Source organism: Miniopterus schreibersii (genome assembly GCF_964146895.1).
Source record: "Miniopterus schreibersii genome assembly, chromosome: 1".
Classification (NCBI taxonomy): Eukaryota; Metazoa; Chordata; class Mammalia; order Chiroptera; family Miniopteridae; genus Miniopterus; species Miniopterus schreibersii.
Window position 1 is genome coordinate 144,830,729 of NC_138101.1, and position 19,630 is coordinate 144,850,358.

Here is a 19,630-nt window from a genome sequence, read left to right on the forward strand (position 1 = left end):
TGCGGGCTGCAGCCGATCAATGACTCTCTCATCATTGATGTTTCTATCTCTCTCTCTCCCTCTCCCTTCCTCTCTCTGAAATCAATAAAGATATATTAAAAAAAAAATGTAGAGGAGTTAGACTGCCACTTCATTGTTTGATTCTCTCTCAAGACTGAGCAGTTTTTTCACCGATCCTCAGTTTAAAGCATGTGAGGACTTGTTATCTTGGCTGGTAATTCTCAGTCCTGATTGTCCAGGTTTTCTATTGAGTGGGGTTCTCCTCATTTAGGGGTTGTTGGCAGCTCTTCAGTTCTGTACCTCTTACTCAGTATCTTCTTTCACTTTGCACCACTTCAACTGCACAAGTCTTGCTGCTGTTGATGTTTTGAATATATCTGCCCATACTTGAGAGTTCATGGAAGTTCCCTGAGAACCATGGATTTTTTCTTTTGGTATCCTGGCTAGTGTATATGGTTTTCAGGAAGTTTTGAGGAGATTCAGAAACTATACATACTGTTGTGATACCACCTAACACTGGATATCTTTTAACTTTATTAATGCCATCGAATTGTGAACAATCTGTCAGGTTATATGATTTATTTTTCCTAGTGTTGTCCAGCTACTCTAGTATAAGCATGGAGAAGACTCCTTAGTGACCTCTCCCTGCCAATTACAAGTGCCTTGTATTGTCATGTACTCAGCCCCAAACCCTTCCTTCATTATCTTTAGTGTTATCCTCCTAGAATATTTTAAAGTCTTAAAACTAAAGCAATGCCTTTAAAAATAAAACTCCAGGTAACTTTTCCTTAAATAAAGCTTATGTAGAAATACTTAATCTGAAATCACTGGGGGATAAAGAAAGCAAGCTCTCAATTTTAAGTGTAGAGTTATGGTTAGAAACAGAAGGAAATCACACTGAATAGCTTAAGGCTCAATTCCGGGTGACTCTGATTTAGGATCTAGGGTGAAATAGAAATTTGTATTTTGTTAACACTCACTGGGTGATCCTAATGCAGAGTCATGTTTGAGAACCATTACACTAGACTTATGCTGTCCAATATATAGACGCCACTAGCCACACACGACAAATTTAATTAAAATTAAACAAATTAAAAATTCAGTTCCATGATTGTACTAGCCACACTTCAAATGTCAATAGGTGCATGGGGACAGGGACTGCCACATTGGAGTGCAAATACAGAACATATCCTTTACTGCAGAGTTCTGAATAGTGCTGCTTTAGGCAGTTGTCTCCATATAGGGTGTGCTACCCAAAGGGATATATAGATTTACTTGGAAGATATTTAAATAGAAATATTCTATTTTTTCAACTGATTTATTTAAATTTCCATTTTTGGGCAACGTACTTAATGCATTAGTGCAGTATTGCATGGATACAAAAATACATAATGCATGTTTAAAAAGTATTTACTGATGGAGTGTATGGTTAAAAAGTTTGGAGACTAAATACCTACGCTTTTAAAGAATTTGTTTGGGCCCTGGCTGGGTGGCTCAGTTGGTTGGAGAGTCGTCCTGTACATCGAAATGTTGCAGGTTTGAGAACTGGTCAGGGTGCGTATGGAAGACAACTGGTTGATGTCTCTCTCTCTCTCTCTAAGTCAATAAAACATATCCTCCGATGAGGATTAAAAAAAAAAAAAGAATTTGTCTGGGCTGACAACTTTTAACTAGAGCTCCTTTTTAGGTACAGATTTTTATACTTCAAACCCAATCCCCAAACATAAGAAGTCCCTTTTTTTCTTTTTAAATATACACATATAAGATATTTTATTTCAAAAAGCACAAGAACATTATACAAGTTTTAAATTTACATTTTGCAATAAAAGATATCAATATATGCATTATTTGTATAACTTCATCATGGATGGAATTTGAATCAGTGGTATAAACATGTTGCAGTCACTAAATATAGATCATCACAGTGAACCAAATGCATAGTTGTTATGAAATGACAAATGACCACTAAAGGATGAACTCACAGCTCATACACCAACATAATAAATTAATTATACAGATATGTTTTCCTTCACCGTATCATAAAAATTCTTGCCAACCCCTCACCAAACATTAGAAAAACAGTTTTGGAGCCATCCTGTTGTCCTAGTTCCTCCACATTCTACACTAAAGAAAATAAAGTGACTTTTTGCTCATTTTGTAAGTAAATTTCATAAGCATGATTAGCTTGCAATGATGAAGGCAAACCACTAGGGTTTTTAATATAATTAGAAATTCCTTGGGCTAGGGGCAGCACTGAGACACATATTCATCTATAGTGCAGGGATCTCAATCAATCTCTATAAGTGGAACTCAAAATGAAGTAGGTTCTTTGGCAGTAAAGGTCTGACTGGCCACTGCAGGATAGTACTTCTGACACCTTGAGAGTTAACCCCAGGATTTATGAAGTAAATGTAAAAAGCCTAGAAATAAAAAGTAAGTTTATCTTTGCTATATTGGGGCCAATCAATTAGGGCAGAAGTCAGCATCTTCTGTTGCCTATTCTGGCTCAGACTTCCCAGTTAGCCAATCTACCCAACAAAATTACATAAGAAATAAAGGGAAATGTTCTAATCACTTAATCATACTGGCAAATTTGACAAACTGAATACTGAATTTTCTGATCCTCACTCATCAATTACTACAAATTCAGTTCAGTGAAGTTGAATCTATTTCCTGATACCTTCTCAATAATTATTCAAGTAGAAAATCATGATTGTGATTCTGATGCCTGTTCATGCCAATCCCTTAGTACAAAAGCCACCTTCACTTTATATAGAAATACCAAAAAAAATCTAACCCCAAAGGTGCATCATCAGTCACTTCACATATTTTTTTATTTGCTTGCCTTTGCTGAGCAAAAAGAAGGTAGGAAAACATTTACACACATATATGACAGTAGTCGCCAAAGGCAAAATAAGATGATCTTTGAACGCATCTTTCAAACTCCTAACATTACCCCACAGTCAACAGAAGCTAAAGTGGAATATTTCAATTTATCTTCTGTCTGCTGTTTAACATAAATTCTTGATAAAAGTTAGTGTGCACAGATTTGGGAGAGCTTGATTATTTATAAATAAGATGGCTCAACCACAGCATGTTGTAACAGGACACAGACTATTGATCACATGGCTTTTTTGGTTGTTTGTACTAGTCATAAAAATCAGACTTTATGAAAAGGTCACACACAGATAACAAACGAAGGATTAGTCTTTTACAAAGACATAGGAGGTTGCAGAATTGGCTTAAATCTGATTGTTCTAATTTATAGCTGTCATGCTCCATTCACTGTGGGAATTTTCCTTTCTTCATTCTATAGATAGTTTACATCAGAATTGCATCAGATTTCTAATAGTCAAATAGGAGGGTACCACATCAAGAGATAAGTGAACTCATTTTAGAAACTTTCCTTTGAAAAATGGAAAATATAATTTCAAAGCTCAACAAAGCTGTTTGTGGTCAGAGGTGAGGATTACAGAGAGACTGCCCTGTCGGGTGAATAATGAATGCGCTACCCTAACACTGGCAGAAGTTGGCCTTAGAAGTGACAACTCTGTCCATACAGAGACTTAATTTCTCACTGAAACAGTAAGTGGCACATTAGGGGTATTTCCTTAAAAGAGAAATGACTAAAAATTTATTTTTTTGGAAAACTTTCTCAATTACAGAACTTTCTCAATTGAAGTATACTGCTTGATTTCTGCAATTCCTCTTTAGTTGCGAGGAAGAAAATCAGAGATTATTAGAATCTTGTCAGTGATCCAGTGTTAGCTAAACTAACCCGGGGGACGGAGGGGGGAGAACACAAATAACAAAATTGTAGAAGATTTAACTAACATATAATCATGTCCACAGCTGCTTGATGTGACTTCATTGATCAGGGAGATGAAATGAAATGGGATAGATTAGGAAGGGAAATGAGTTTTCTGGATATTAGCAGAATCAGACACTTGGGGTGAAGAAGTGTTTCTTCCGTTGTTCTAGAACATAAATCACATTAGTTTATGTTCTTTTTCCCCTGTAAGCATATGTTCACTAATTGAAAGCAATACTCCATTAAGGAATATTTTATTGATTTATATGAATCTGGACACAACTGGACAAGGAGCAAAAGACCCTCCAACCCTTCCCCAGCCCTCAGAAAGGTCTCCATAATTTGGAATCAGTCTTCATTACAGTCTTCATTCGTGATTGTCCTGAGGCAGAGTTGGAGCTCATAATGACTGCCAGTTGAATCCAAATAACATCTGATTAGTTTCCTGGCTCCTAGCAATCTCTTCTATTATGCAGTGTTGTTGCCACACCAAATGGAGCTTCCGATACCTTTCATGACACAAATGAAGGGGGTTGCCCCTCCTTCCGGAAAAACAAAACAAAACCAACATGTAAGTTTGATCAGATAACTGCCACACTGCTGCCTAAATGAGCCTGAACTCTTGAGCTGTCCTTGGGGCTGGGAAGAATCACTAAGACAGGGCTTTAAAAAGGGACTTTTCCCTTCACCGTTGATTACTAAGAACTTGATAGGTTATTTAGCTATTGAAGTAGAAATTTACTCCTTGATTATTCAGAAAATAGGTCAAGTATACCATGAGCACTATGGGACCTCATTTAAATGGCCAGCAGGTTTTTAACTTGAAGCAGCTGTATTTTTTGGGGAGTGGTTAGTCTGAGTGGAGTTCTAATGGCTTTTTGGGTTCATATGGTTTGTTCAGCTTTGATTTCTGATCTTTGCATAGTAAAGGTTAGATCTGAGATGTAACACTAAGCCCTCAAATTATATTCTGCTCCTCAGAAATATGTGGTTATAGCTGTCCTTATGACACAACAAATTTGCTGGTGATTAGCAAATATTTAAATCAAATTATTCCACAACAATTCTAAGGCTGCACAGTTTGTTAACACTATATAACTAATTCAAACTGACTAAAGTTTGGCTGCTGCCAATAATGGAGAACTATGAGATTTTCACTCCTGAAACACTTGAGTATCTCAGCTAGTTGGGTATTTTTAAATTGCCCAGTTAATTTTAAGATTCTTTGTTCCTTTTTGGAACAACTCAGATCTCTTATACTCAATCATTAACAACTTTCACAACTGAGATTTTTCTCATATTTTTTTAAATTCAAAGAGTATCTCTACAGGTCAAATGATGTCACAATAAAAACAAATCTCTGTATGATCAAAGAGGTTCCAAGTCCCATCTAGTAAGCCATTCATTCCGAGTAATATTTCAAAAGAACAAAATTTCAGTTAAACAAAGAGTCAGTTTATGGTAAGGAGATCTAATCTTTATCTATATGTACTTTTGGGACCATTGTGCCTCATTTCCTCTTTCTCATAAGTCATGAGCAGTTCTCCAGTACCTAACACCAGGAAGGATACAGAAAAATTCAGGATTCTAAATATTTTGCTTTGCTAAAGCGAACAGGGCTGATATAGCTGGCTAATAAAAAGTTTCAAGTATTGCAATGGAAATGACGAATATCCATTTTAAACCGAAGTCCCTTACTGGACACTACGGATTTCTTTCTTTTATATATCAGCGTCAATTAAACCTCCTAAGTAAATACGAAGAACAGTTAATTAAAACAAATAGAGCATGCAAACATCAGGATGGCTGGTATCTTTAAAACTTTTGGAGAAGTATTACCATCAAATTTCAGAGAAGCACAAAGTTGTTAAAAATTATGTGTTACATTCTAGATGACATATTTAATATTTTTAATTTGCAGCTATTTAAAAATATCCCTCAATATTTAGCATTAGCTTTTGTGTTTAAAGAACTATTATCATCCACATATAGAAGGTGACTAAATTAAAATAAAATAAAAAACCTTACTTCAGGCCAGGATCTGTTTCTCCATATTCATCCAAGTAGGGAGAGGGATAGGCACAGCCTCTGGCTTTACCTTCAACTAGGACTACTCTGCATTCTCTGATTCTGAAGAAAAAAACAACCAGGGAATACTAAGTGTGTGTGTGCAAATGACAGGCACTGCACCAAGACATGGCCAATATCTGTTAGGAATTCAGTATAAAGACAATATAGACATAAACAAACAGACTAAAATGTGTTTTGTCTAAATAAAGAGAATAAACATTACTATTTTTGTTAAAGCCATGGGAAAGGATCACTGGACTTAGAGACATGGAATCAGTACTGACTATATATACTGAAGAGAGGAAGGAGTCTGTCCTACTTGAGTCATATGTACCCTGGGAAATGGTGACTGGAGTCGTTTCTGTTATGTTTCCTGACCTATGAAGTGGAAGGGGGAGGAAGATGAACACAAGAACAGAACCACATCTCCCAGTCTGATAAACCTGGGCCAGAAAGGTCAGCTACGGAAGTATCAAGACTTTTCTGGTTAGAACCAGCCTCCAATAATGCCACTTTAAGGTATTAGGGACTCGTACAACAGAGAAATGAAGACACAAAAAATAATGCTGGTGATAAGCACTATAGAGAGAAATTATAAAACCAACAGTTGGACTAGGTACTGGCTTTCCTTGCTGTGGTGGGCTGTAGAGGAAGAAAACAGGTGTTGGGGTTTGGCTTCCATGCAGTCATTCCCCTTATTCCAACTGATGCCTACAAATAATTAGATATGCCACAGGTAGTGAGTTAGCAGTGCTTATGTAAACAGAAACTATATTACATGGGGAGACTGGAAAGAAAAAGCACAAGCATCCCTCTGAATTTCACCTCACAAGAGCAACTTGTAGTACCCTTCTTTCATAAACAAGAGACTACTGTTCTACTCTGTCTCTTGCTGAGAGACCAGGGAAAACAATGGTTGGTTATCAGAGGAAATGAAGACAATGAAAATATTCAAAGGACAACTTAAAGCAATAATTTACATATACTTTTAAAATATAATTTTTAGGAGTCTAAGCTCTTTCACTATATCTGAGTATTACACATACCAGATAATCAATACAAAATCTATTATATTTGTTTAAGATTTTCCACAAATGAAAATCTGAGCAGAATCCTACTTTTTTATTTTTTACTACTTATTTTGTAATATCTTTTCAAATGCAGTCTCATGTGAATAACTGGTCTCTACTCTAACTTCTAATATCATTTCCTATTAACACACTGTCTTGCTATAATGGCCTCCAAATTGAATCCAAATTCCCTAAGTTCATTATGAAGCTTCCAGATCACATACTACTCACTTCAGGAAAATGCAGACTCCAGCTCCACAGTGAAGTGCATGAAAAATGCAAGCTCCAACCTCTTCCCCATTCACAGTTTCTTGGCAGCAAATGTTCTGAGAACACAGTATGGCCCCACAGAAAAGACAAAGGACAGGGTTCTTTCGCTCATCGTCTGCTGACCGTGGGCACCTCAAAAGGGAAGAAAACATTCAGTATGGTGGAGAAACAAAAAAAAGCATATGTCCAGTTAGCAATGAAACATGGTTTCATCACTGGCTGCTTTGCAGCAAAGAAAGACCTTAAAACACAAGGAAAATTTAATTGGACAATTCCTCTTTAATACTTCCTCCTAAGACAAGAAAATTTATTATTAAATATAGAGTCCTGATCATTCTCATAAAGTCTGACAATTAACTATGCCTTGAGATTGAGATGTATTTATAGAACCCAGTCTTCATCGGATATGACCAATTTATAGTCAACTGCCTCCTCTTGATTTGTTTAGTCAAGTTTGTGTCCTATGTTGGAGGAATATGACCTTGTAGACACACAATATTTTTAAATCACAATTTGCAGTAAGTATTCAAACAAATTTCTCCCCCATTTCTTTGAAGTAATGAGATCTTTAGGGTTGAAATGAGACTGCAGTCTTTGAGATGATGCCCCCTTTCATCTGGAAACACAGCAAGTCTTAGGAAGAAAAAAGTAACAGAATTGATTTACTTGAACCAAGTAGTACTTTGAAATTCCACCATTTTATATAGTGGCATGGTATAGCCTTGCTATAATGCCCCCCAAAGAGGGTATCACTCTCTGAATTAAAGTGATAATGGTTATTTTTTAAAAAGAGCTTCCCATGCTCCTTTCTCTGCTATATACTGGACATGATGGAAACATCAAGAATTCTTTAATCTGGGCAGTAAAAAGTAAATGAAACCACAGGAGAGATCCAGCAAGGCCCATAATAGGGTCAGACTCTCCAAAAGGGTGTTAACAATTTCTTTTCTAATCCCCAGTTTCTTAGGCAAGATAAGAAAACTACCATAGGAGCAAAGGGACTCTGCAGAGGTATTCCATTCCTGTCTCCTGTAGATGAGAGGGCTATTTTCACTTCCAGGGGGTTGCTCCAGAATGTAATTATAGCTCTTTTTTTTATAAAGGCAACATCTTCTTTCACCTTTAGCACAGGATGGCTGAGTCTGAGTCTCCAGCCATCTTATAGAGGCAAATGGGGGCAATGTCTAAAGTATAATAACTGAGCGGCCACACTACACTAGAGATGGCTCAGTCTTAATGTCAACTAGTGGTGACAATAAAACTGGAAGAGATCATAAGATTTATTTTAATTTTTACTTGAAACCAGTAAGTAGTAATATCATCCAGGAGGATCTTCACTGTGATTAATAACAATCTTTTCAGATCCTTCTAAGAGCCAACAGCATGATAGATATCTTTTAATGCCTGGGAGGTACTACCTATTCACTGGGGTCCTGGGGTAGCAATATAGCCCCAAGAGTAGGAAAATCAGGAAACTTAGAGCTGGATGCAATCTTTGAGATCATCTAGCTAATTTTTTGAGGGCTGAAAGATAAAGTGACTCAACCACTCCGTTAGTTGGTTGACCTTAATTTGCATAATACAAGCATCAAGAAGCCAATACCAAGATCAATTCTATCTGGTAGCAGAGGCTGGAATATAAACTGCCTGAGCCCTGACTGGGTCATTTAAACCCTCTGGCTTCATGGCATAAAGCGTTCCTTAGTCATTTCTGTAGGGCAGTGACTCTCAAAGTAGGCCAAAGAAAGACTCTTTAAGCCCTCAAAATGATCCTAAACTGCATTCCCTTACTGTGGTTCCTTCAAGTGATAGCAAGTTATTTAACATATGATTAAGGACTACTAACTGGCACCTTGTACAGTAATTAGTATCCTTACAACAAAATTTAAGAGTTAGTTGTGTTTAATTAATTTCTAATTAATTAAGTTTACTAATTAATTTAAGTTTACTAAGAAGTTTGGCTGCAGGACAATGCTTAGTAACATTACAAAACTCCTCACTGAGCTTTGGAATTCCTGCAATTTGGGAAAAGGGTGCTTTATTACCAGTATATCATCAATGAAGTGTTGAATGGGCTTTGACTTTCAGGCTGCTGAGATTCTTGCCTTTTAATTACAAGTCACTACTAGTTTCATGTCATCATTATCAATCTGGTTTGCTATGGGTGGTAGTGTGATGCCCCCTGAGTCTCAAGAATATATAATTGCATTAATAGTAATGTTGGCTTATTATTTTCAAGACATAATGCATTGTGATTAAAATGAGAAATATTCACATACCAGTGGCTAAAGCAGATATGAATATAATTTCTCCACTCAGTGACATTCCATTGGTGGTGTTCTGCTCATGAACTTATGCTACTCAAATAACTTACATTATATTATAGCAAGGTAAGGGTAAAACAAAAATTACTGTTAACTTTACAGGACCTTATTTTATCAAAGAGAATCATGTGTTTAAGCTCATACTGTTCTCTCACAAAAGTAACTAATAGGTAATTCACACATGGTATTAGTAATGAGTACAATGTAACTTATTTAATTTGCTTCTCACCAGTCCCAATTATCCAGTTTTTTTATTTATTTGAAAGTGATCAGTGAGAAGGAAAAGGAAGATAAAGACAAGTTTGAGAAACACTGCTTTAGAGTAGTGTTTAATCTGAGGTAGAGGGGCATGGGACCAAAAAAGGCTAAGGGGGTGTACTCCCTTTTTCCATTACTTAGGCTTGAACCTGAGTTACAATGCTAATATCTGTTTTATTGTTATAATGGGAGCCTACATAGATTTTGTTAGGGGAGGGAAAGGGTTCTTCAGTGTTTCCTCAGTGAATGTATGTGGTCACCACATTGTAATGCATGTAAAATGGCGTTTAAAGATATATGAATCAACAATGATTCTTAGAATGCTAAAGAGAGGGGAGTTCTTGTAGCTTTAAAAAAACTGAGGAGGCATGCCATAGATGGTGGAATAGGGAGCTCCAGGAATCAGTTCCTCTACTGAAACAACTATTGATCTGGCAAGAACTGGCTGAAGCAACTATTCTAGAACTCTGGAGTGTAGATGAACACCTGCAGTGTCCATAGTAGTACTTGACAAAGAACGAAACCGGCAAATTTTAGTGACTTATAGCATTTTGTGTAGTGGCTAGCATCCCCTATCCCCCAGCCCCATAGCAGGTAGCTATGGGGAGGCTGCCTGTAATCCTGGTGGAGCTGCTGGTGCCAGGATAGGCAATAGGAACCTTGTCCTCAAAAATCAGAGTAGTATATGTGCTTCTGCCTGGCAGTTCACTGAGGGGCTAGGCACAGAGATCGGTCATTGTTTCAACTACTATGGGCTGAAGTGACTTTCTTGGCAGTGATGGTGAAGGGATTTAAAGAGACAGTATATTCTTAATATATTTTTCTCCTTCTCTTTTGTTTTCTTATTGGATCCAGGAATTTAAGGAAATCTCTGTCAATTCATAGGCTGATCACAGAAATAATGGAACATACAACAAGGAATAAAGTCTTTGCAAAACTAGTTTGGAAAAGCCACAAAACGGACAATGGCAGTTTTTATCAAGTGACAATGGCAATTCCTAGGGTGGGGGTATGTGTGTAGGGGGTGGAGAATTTCCAGAGTTACTAGATTACAATATTGAAAACATCCAGTTCTCAACAAAACTTACAACACTTACAAAGAAACAAAAAGGTATGGCCCACTCGCAGGAAAAAAAAGAAAGTGACAGAAATCATCCCAGAGGGAGCCTAGACATGACTTAATAAACAGACTTTAAATTAGCTCTCTTAAATGTGTTCAAAGAGCTAAAAGGAAACCAATGACAAAGAACTAAAGGAAATTAGGAAAATGCATGAAAAAGGAGGAAATATTAGTAAAGAGAAATTATAAAAAGAAAACAAACAGAAAAGCACAACAGCTGAACCCTGGCCATGTAGCTCAGTTGGTTAGAGTATCGTTTGATATGCCAAGGCTGTGGGTTCTATCTCTAGTCAGGGCACATACAAAAATCAACAGATGAATGCGTAAGTGGAACAACAAATCAATGTTTCTCTTTCTCTTTCAAATCAATCAATAAAATACTTACTAGAGGGGTTCAACAGCAGGCAGAAGAATCAGTGAATTTTAAGGCAGGGCAATTGAAATTACTGAGTCAGAGGAGTAGAAAGAAATAAAAATTTAAAAAAGGAACAGAGCCTAAGGGATTTATGGGACACTATCCAGCATACCAACATATACATATATTATGGGAGTCCTAGAAAGACAACATAAAAAAAAAAGGGCCAAAACCTCCCCAAATCTGCTGAAAGGCATGAATCTACACACGAATAATCAAACTGAATTATAAGCAGGACAAATTCACAAAGAACAACACTGAGACACATTATAATCAGAGACAGAGCTAATGTATGCTATTAAAACCAAGCTGGTATCAATTCAAACTAAATTTGATATCACAGGACATTAACTGTAATTCCTATGGATACTCAAGGAAGTTGCAGGGTGTAAGATCAACACCTAAAAATTCGGTTTGTTTCAATACACCAGCAGTGAATAATACAAACGGGAAATTAAGAAAACAATTTCATTTACAATAGCATTCAAGAGAATAAAATACCCAGGAATAAATTTAATGAAAAAGGGCAAGGCTTGCTCAATGAAAACTACAAACATGACTAAAAGAAATTAAAGAAGGCCTAATTACAGGAAGGCATCCATGTTCATGATATGGAAGACTACAGAAATGGAGAAGCCAATCCTCAAATTCATATGTAACTGCAAGGGGTCCCAAATAATCAAAATGATACTGAAAAGGAAAAAGCTGGAAGGCTCAAACATTACAATTTCAAAACTTACTACAAAGCTACAGTAATTAAAAAGTGTGGTACTAGCAATAGAGTAAGACATATAGACCACTAGTACAGAACTGAGAGTCCAGAAATAAACCCAAACATCTATGGCCAACTGACTTTCAATGTGGGTGCCAAGGCTATTCAATGGGGAGAAAATAATCTCTTGAAAAACAGAGCTAGGACCAACTGCACCCACTGAAAAGAATTCACCCATTCACTTCATTGAAAAGAATGAAATTGGACCTTCTACCTTATTCTAAAACTTACCTAAAAATGGATCCACAGCCTAAAGTAAAAGCTAAAACTATTAAACTATTAGAAAAAAACATAGGAGTAAATCTTCATGACCTCAGATTTTGCAATGGATTCTTAGTATTGACACGAAAAGCATGAACAAAAATTAAAAAATAGAGAAAATGGACTTTTATGCATCAAAGGACATTATGAAGAATATGAAAACAACCTATAGAAAGGCATAAATTATTTGCAAGTTAAAAGTCTGATTAGGGCTTAATATTCAGAATATATACAGAACTAACAACTCAACACAACAGTCCAATTACAAAATTGGCAAAGGACTTGAACAGACGTTTCTATAAAGAACATACAAATGTCCAATGAGCACATGAAAAGATCATGTGACATCACTGGTCGTTAAAGAAATGCGTATCAAACCACAATGAGCTACTATTAAACCCACTGGAATGGCTTTAATTAAAAAACAAAACCCATACACAGAAAATAAGTGTTGACAAGGATATGGAGAAACAGGAGCCCTTGTACACTGATAATGGGAATGTAAAATGGTACAGTTGTGCAAAATGGTTCAGTGGTTCCTCAAAAAGTTAAACACAGAATTGCCATAATGACCCGGCAATCCCACACACAGGTAAAATTATCCAAGAGAAATTAAAATACATGTCCACACAGAAACCTGTACATAAATGTTTATAGTAGCACTAATTCATAATAATCAAAAGGGGGACACAATTTAAATGCCAGTTAGTGGATGAAGAGATAAACAAACTCTGGTATATGTATACAATGGAGTATTATTTTGCCAAGAAACGAAAAAAGTACTGATACATGCTACAACTTGGATGAACCTTGAACACATTATGCTAAGTCAAAGAACCCGGATGCAAAAGGTCATACAGTATATGATTCCTTTTATATAATATATCCAGAATTGGGAAATCCATGGAAACAGAAAGCAGATTATTGGTTACAGGGGGTCATGAAAGAGGGAATGGGAAGTGATTATTTAGTGGATATAAGGTGTTTTGCTGGGGTGATGAAAAAGTTTGGAAACTAGAGAGAGGTGGTGGTTGCACAATATTGTGAATATACTAAATGCCACTGAATTATAAACTTTATCATGGTTAATTGTATGTTATGTGGTTTTCACTTAAAAAAAAAAAAAGACTGAAAATCTTTGTTATAGAGAATGTTCAGTGGCCACTATAAAACAAGTTTACAATCTTTCCCCAAAGAGGAACCAGTTAGTAACCCTGAAGAGGCAGGAAACAGGAGTGTCCCCAAGAAAAAGAAGAAATTCTCTTTGAAGGAGGAGCCACTCAGCAGTGGACCTGAAGAGGCTCTGATAGCAAGAGCAGCAGCTCCAAGAAAAAGCAAAAGCTCCAAAAGCTATCTCAGGAAGATCAGAATGGATAGTACCCTGGTGGAGTATAACAACCCACAGTGATGCATCCCTGTATCCCAATAAAAACAAATTCACAAGAGTTGAAAAAAAAAAGTTTGCTACTGGTGGTGTATACCAACTGCAAGCTCAAAAAAATTTAAAAAATATATTTCTTCTTACCTGAAATGAGAAGCTTGATTTAGAAGGCAGCTATAGTCATCAGGAAGCTCTATCAAACTATTTCTTTTTCTAGGGTACCTAAAAATGTAATTTAAAAGGCAATTTTATCTATCAGAAAATAAGCCCAGATCAAAAATTGACCAATAAAAGAATATCTTAAAAAATAACAAAAGGATCCATACTTGTAATCCATACTAATTCCCACTGTTACTAGATTAAATCCAAATTTCTCAGCCTAGAATTCCAAATCTTGTATCAGCTAGCTTCCTTTCCAAGCTCATCTTCCACTATTTCCTAAGGCTAAATTTTTTCAGCTAGATTTCTATACTGTCTAGGAAGGCAACATAAAATAGTAGTTAAGAACATAATCTTTGAAATCAGACAAACCTGGTTATAAATCCTAAATTCTCTGATACCAGATAAGTCACTGAACCTAAGCCTGTATTTCCTGGTCTGAAACTGAGGATGAGTATATTATACTTTTTTAATCATAAGGCACACCATCGATTTGATAACACATTTTTGCTGGGGACATAAAAGACTCATGCTAATTTAAGATATGTTATAGGAATATCAAAGAATCTCATGGAGCTGTTGAGGACTCAGTAAGATACTGAAGTAAAATATAATATACTTAGTACTTGATACATGTTTGCAAATGTTATTATTCATTGTCACTGTACTGGATACAATAAGAACTGTACTTGCAAGCCTTGGGGAAGGTCATCTGAATAACATGGAATTCTCTTCTCAAACCTCAAGCAATTTAAATTCTGTAATTCCTTCTATGTTTAGCTAAAAATGATTTCCTCTAAGACTAACCTTGTGTCATTAGAATCTTTTACTCTTTAAATTTCTATAGCATTAACAGTATATTCCATATACAGGGGTGGGCAAAAGGAGGTTAAATTACTAGCCATCATTACCCAAAACATAAATCATAAGTAAGGATACAAAATAACAATAATAATATGACAAATAATACAAACAAATAATATAATAATTAATAAAGAATACAATAAACTGTTTCACAACTGTAAATCTTTTGCCCACCCCTGTATTATTATACTTTAATCTTACGTCTTGAATTTATGTATATAATTCGATTGTAAACTACACATTACCAAAGCTGTATGTATTATGCTAGTACCATGGTGGGGAAATAGTGGATGTCTAAAAGGCACACTATGAATTGGGATAAGGGAAAAATGGTACGAGATTAATAGTCCTAAATCATGTACTCATCTTTTAAACTTTTCTCTCTACTCTAAGATCTTTGTTTTTTTGGTGATGTGAATACTACATCTGAGCACAGGAGCTGGATCTATCATCTCTAAATCACTAAAGCTGGGTTAAAGGGTAGATAGTATATGCACATCTACAGGAATGGCAAAAGAGTTTGAGGGGTGAGAAAAGATGAGAAAAGAAAGTAGCAGAGGCACACTGTCTCACAGTGTTTGCTTTAGTCAGAGAAAAATGGTACTGGTGTTAGTATTTAAGGCGGGGGGTGGTGGTGTCAGGTCCTCTGCTTGTTTATTGATGCAATTCAATTAGAATAAAAATTAGACATTGTACATAATACAAGCCAGGCCCTGGAGGGGATACACAGAAGATAAGCATGCAGTCCTAGCCCTTGTTAAGTTTACTGCTTAGTGATGCAGGGTGCTGGCAGGTATACATGTGCACACACACGAGACGATACATTAAGATAGGCTTCTGGGAGGAGGTGATATCTGAATTAGTCCTTGAGGAAGATGTGGATTTTGACTGAGCCATAACTTAAGGGAGATAGGAGAGCTAAAGAAAAGTTTTGTTGGGTCATCTGGAAGCATGTAGACAGGAAGAGAAGAGGAGAGCAAATAGTTCTATTTATATCTTACTGTATTCTCAAAGGAAAAAAGTAGGAATACTGTCACTACCCTCTGATTTTAATACATCAACAGCTCCAAGATGCCATCCCTTCCTTTGCCTTTTAATAGGCTTGGACTAGCTTAAGGAAGAGGAACTGGTGGCATCAAACTATTTGGGAAAAGGGCAGCCAGTCCAAGGGAAAAACAAGTGTGTAAAGAATCTGATTTCTGGCAAAGACCTAACAGAAATGTAGGAAACACTGTACTGAGTGAGAATGAAGACGACAGACTAGAAAGCATGCTCAACAAACCAACTAGTTTTGGAAACACAACTTGTAGATGGGGGGAAAGGACTGAAAAGTAAAACCAACCTGACTACGGTGCTTTTTTGCTTCAAACAGTTTAGTAAGGCAGGATCTGCACACCACCTATATGAGCAGCCAAAAGAAAAAAACTTTAGTACAATATTCACCATTGAGCCTTTCTCCCCAAATCTTTCTGTCCGTTCTTTCCAAGTTCCTTCTTCTAGACTTCTTTTATCTTATATTTTGCCCCTTCTCCCCTACTTTTTTTTTTGTATCTTACTATTTATTTTCCCTCTTTTAATTAATTTCTTTTTAAAGGGGTTTATCAATCAAGGTCCTACTAGAAAAACAAAAACCATTCTGAGTACTTCAACCAGAGAGACTTTAATACCAGGAATTGGTAATAAAGGTAATTGAAGGGCTGAGAAGCCAACCAGGAGACAAAACGGCAAGGAAACCCAAAGATTAGCCAATAACACGAAGCTCCCACCCCTCTTAGGCTGGAAGAAGAAAAGGAAATAATGGTATTACTTAAGCCAGGGGCTAGGGCCACCAATGGATACTGTGACCACAGCAGCCTTGTCTGGTGGGAACTGGAACCAGAGAAGAGCTACAGCCACTGCCAGAGATGCCCAAAGCAGAGAGAGGCAGTCTAAGCACTTAGGCTTCTCTCATCCTCCTGGCTTCCAATATCCTGCCAGCGCCTCCCACTGGCTGAATGCAGGGAGAAGCCAACTGACAAGGGAAGGGAGACTGGGAAGGCCTGCAGGGGCCAGTCTCCTGCACTTCAAAGCATAGGATGAGGAAAGGCTTTGAGGACTTTCTATTTCAAAGTTTAAATTTTTATCACTTGACTTTACAAGAATTAGCAAGTTCAAAACATATCAATTTCAAGAATATAAAAATAAAATTAGTATAACCTACTGTGATTATTATACTCAACACAAAGCATGATACTGATTTTTCTGACCCATTTTGATTCGTTTTTAACACACTGAAGATCAGAATACCTCATGAGAAATGGGGAAACAGAAAATAACCTAACAGAAGAGATGAGGGCACGGAGAAAGGTGAAAGAGGACAGGCAGACATTCACACAAATCCTATTGATTAAAGAAAAAGGCAGACAATTAAAGAGAATAAAGGAAGTCATGGGGGTAAGAATAACACAGTGAAAGTTGATTATAAAAATGACTGAAAACGGTAGCAGCAGAGATATACGTAAAGACATTAGAGGTTAGGAGGGTAAAGAGTGATCAGGAAGACCAGGAAGTAATGGAGTGGGAAAAGTTTTTCTGAAAGACACACTTTTTCCTGGGAAGTTTAACTGATATATTTTTGATCTACCAAATGACTTTTTTCCCCTCATTCACCTCCTAAGATGTGTGCTACCATAGATGTGCTACTGTTTTGGATATAGTCTCCAAATGGGGTTCTTTTGATACTTAATTGTGACATTATGGCTATGACAACATGACTTTTACTAACACCCCACCCTCCGCCTCTGGTTTAAACTGGGATGATGAGACAGTAGCTCTGGGGAAAATAAATACAATGAATGGTAGTCATGGTGGAACAAGTAGATATTTCAGCTGCCTGTGGCTGTTAAGTCTTATTCATAGTTCCTTTAGTGGGTGAATTAAGAATCTCCTATATTTTTGCCATCCCCTTCAATCAATGCTAATCAATTTTAAAGCTAGCAAGTAATTTAAATTTAAATTCCCAAACTGTATAATAACTCAACAGTGATATTTTGTCCCCATAGTACCTCTGGAGGAGGGGTTTTACAGTATGCCAATATTCCTGGAAAAGCAGGAACAAATTTGTGGGTAAAGATAAATAGCTGCAGAGTGCACTGTACTCTCCTTCTGCAGAATCTGCAAGAGAATAGAGATACATTTAATAAGTACATTACTCTTTCTTGGTCAACCTGCTAAAAGAGTTTCTTTATTGTTAATGTTCATTTCTTTCTTTCTTTTCTTTTTTTTTTTAATATGTCTTTATTGATTTCAGAGAGAGGAAGGGAGAGAGAGAGAGAGAGAAAGAAACATCAATGATGAGAGAGTCATTGATTGGCATGCCCCCTTTTGGGGATCGAGGTCGCAACCCGGGCATGTGCCCTGACCAGGAATCAAACTGATCTCCTGGATCATAGGTCGATGCTCAACCACTGAGCCACACTGGCTGGGCAATGTTCATTTCTATACTCTCTATATAAAATATATTTTGTACTCTATAAAACTGTGGGTGGCAAATAAGCTACAATGATCCTTTAAAAACACAAATCTGATGGAGTCATTCTCCTGATCAGATGTCTCCAATGTCAAACCACCACATGATATGTAATATGAAGTCCTTCTTGTGGCATAAAGGCCCTACATCACCTTCCCTGGATGCCTCCTAGACCTTATCTTCTACCACTATCCTCCTGTTCATTATGCTTTAGCCACACTCGTCTCTTTATTATTCTTTGACTACGTCAAGCAAAGCCTTTGCATTTATTGCTCCTTCTGCTTAGGAATACTCTTCCTTCAACTCTCTGCCAGGTTCAACCCAGTTCTCTTTTTTCAATGTCTCCTCACAGAAAATCCTTCCATGACTATATACCTAAAAGAATTATCCATGCCCTAGCTGGTTTTGCTCAGTGGTTAGAGCATCAGCCTGTGGACTGAAGGGTCCTTGCAACCTCGATCCCTAGCCCCAGTCAGCGCAAGAGTAGGAGGCAACCAATCAACATGCCTCTCTCACATTGATGTTTCTATCTCTATCCCTCTATCTCTCCCTTCCACTCTCTGAAAAGCAATGGAAAACATATTCTCAGATGAGGATTAAAAAAAAATTAAAAAAAGAATTATCACTCTGGCCCCAGCATTCTCTATTTCCATGACCTGCTTTATTTTTCTTTATAGTACTTATCACCATTTGACATAGCTATTTATCTGTCTGTTTACATTTGGTCTCCTCCCAATAAAGGGAGGACTTTAACTGCCATATTACAACACTGACTAGATAAATTAATACATGATTTTTTAAACTGCAAACAACAGCCCAGCCTATGTGGCTCAGTGGCTGAGTGTCAACCCGTGAACCTGGAGGTCACAGTTCGATTCCTAGTCAGGGCACATGCCTGGGTTGCAGGTTCAATCCCCAGTAGGGAGCGTGCAGGAGGCAGCCAATCAATGATTCTCTCTCATCACTGATGTTTCTATTCCCCTCTCCCTCTCCCTTTCTCTCTCTGAATACAATAAAAAAACCCCCACACAAACAGTGCAAACAACAGATATGAAATGGTAACTACTTGAAAAGTAGCATCCTATTTTATATAGAATCAGGACAAACCTAGATCCAATAAACCCTACTAAACTGAGTTCAAGATAAAGAAATTGTTAGCCAGGTAAAGCTGACCTGGTCAGTTTAATACCAAAGGATAAAAGGAAGAATCTACAAGCAATTTTGGTGACTCTTCCAAAAATCATACAAGTGTTCTGATTTTTACCTATACAAAGCCACGAGGAAGCCTTCTCAACTTTGATCTAGATTTAAGGCAAGTAAAGGAGAAAGAAAATGACTCTGTTAAAT

At 36.9% G+C, this 19,630-nt stretch overlaps 1 protein-coding gene across 3 annotated transcripts in view; it reads right to left on the reverse strand.

Annotated features, from left to right (window-relative positions):
* Positions 1 to 1,310: 1,310 nt before the first annotated feature.
* The window catches only part of UBR1 (ubiquitin protein ligase E3 component n-recognin 1), a 112,207-nt gene continuing 93,887 nt past the window's right edge, over positions 1,311 to 19,630 (reverse strand). For 2 of the 3 annotated variants that reach the window (XM_081119599.1, XM_081119601.1), the window contains 6 exons: positions 17,820 to 17,928; positions 16,118 to 16,174; positions 13,897 to 13,974; positions 7,183 to 7,353; positions 5,840 to 5,941; positions 1,311 to 4,353 (listed from right to left, as the gene is read on the reverse strand). In XM_081119599.1, the coding sequence (XP_080975725.1) occupies positions 4,212 to 4,353; positions 5,840 to 5,941; positions 7,183 to 7,353; positions 13,897 to 13,974; positions 16,118 to 16,174; positions 17,820 to 17,928 (659 nt within the window). In that variant the 3' untranslated portion in view covers positions 1,311 to 4,211. The remainder of the gene's footprint in view (positions 4,354 to 5,839; positions 5,942 to 7,182; positions 7,354 to 13,896; positions 13,975 to 16,117; positions 16,175 to 17,819; positions 17,929 to 19,630) is intronic. The other variant, XM_081119600.1, reaches the window with a different exon arrangement.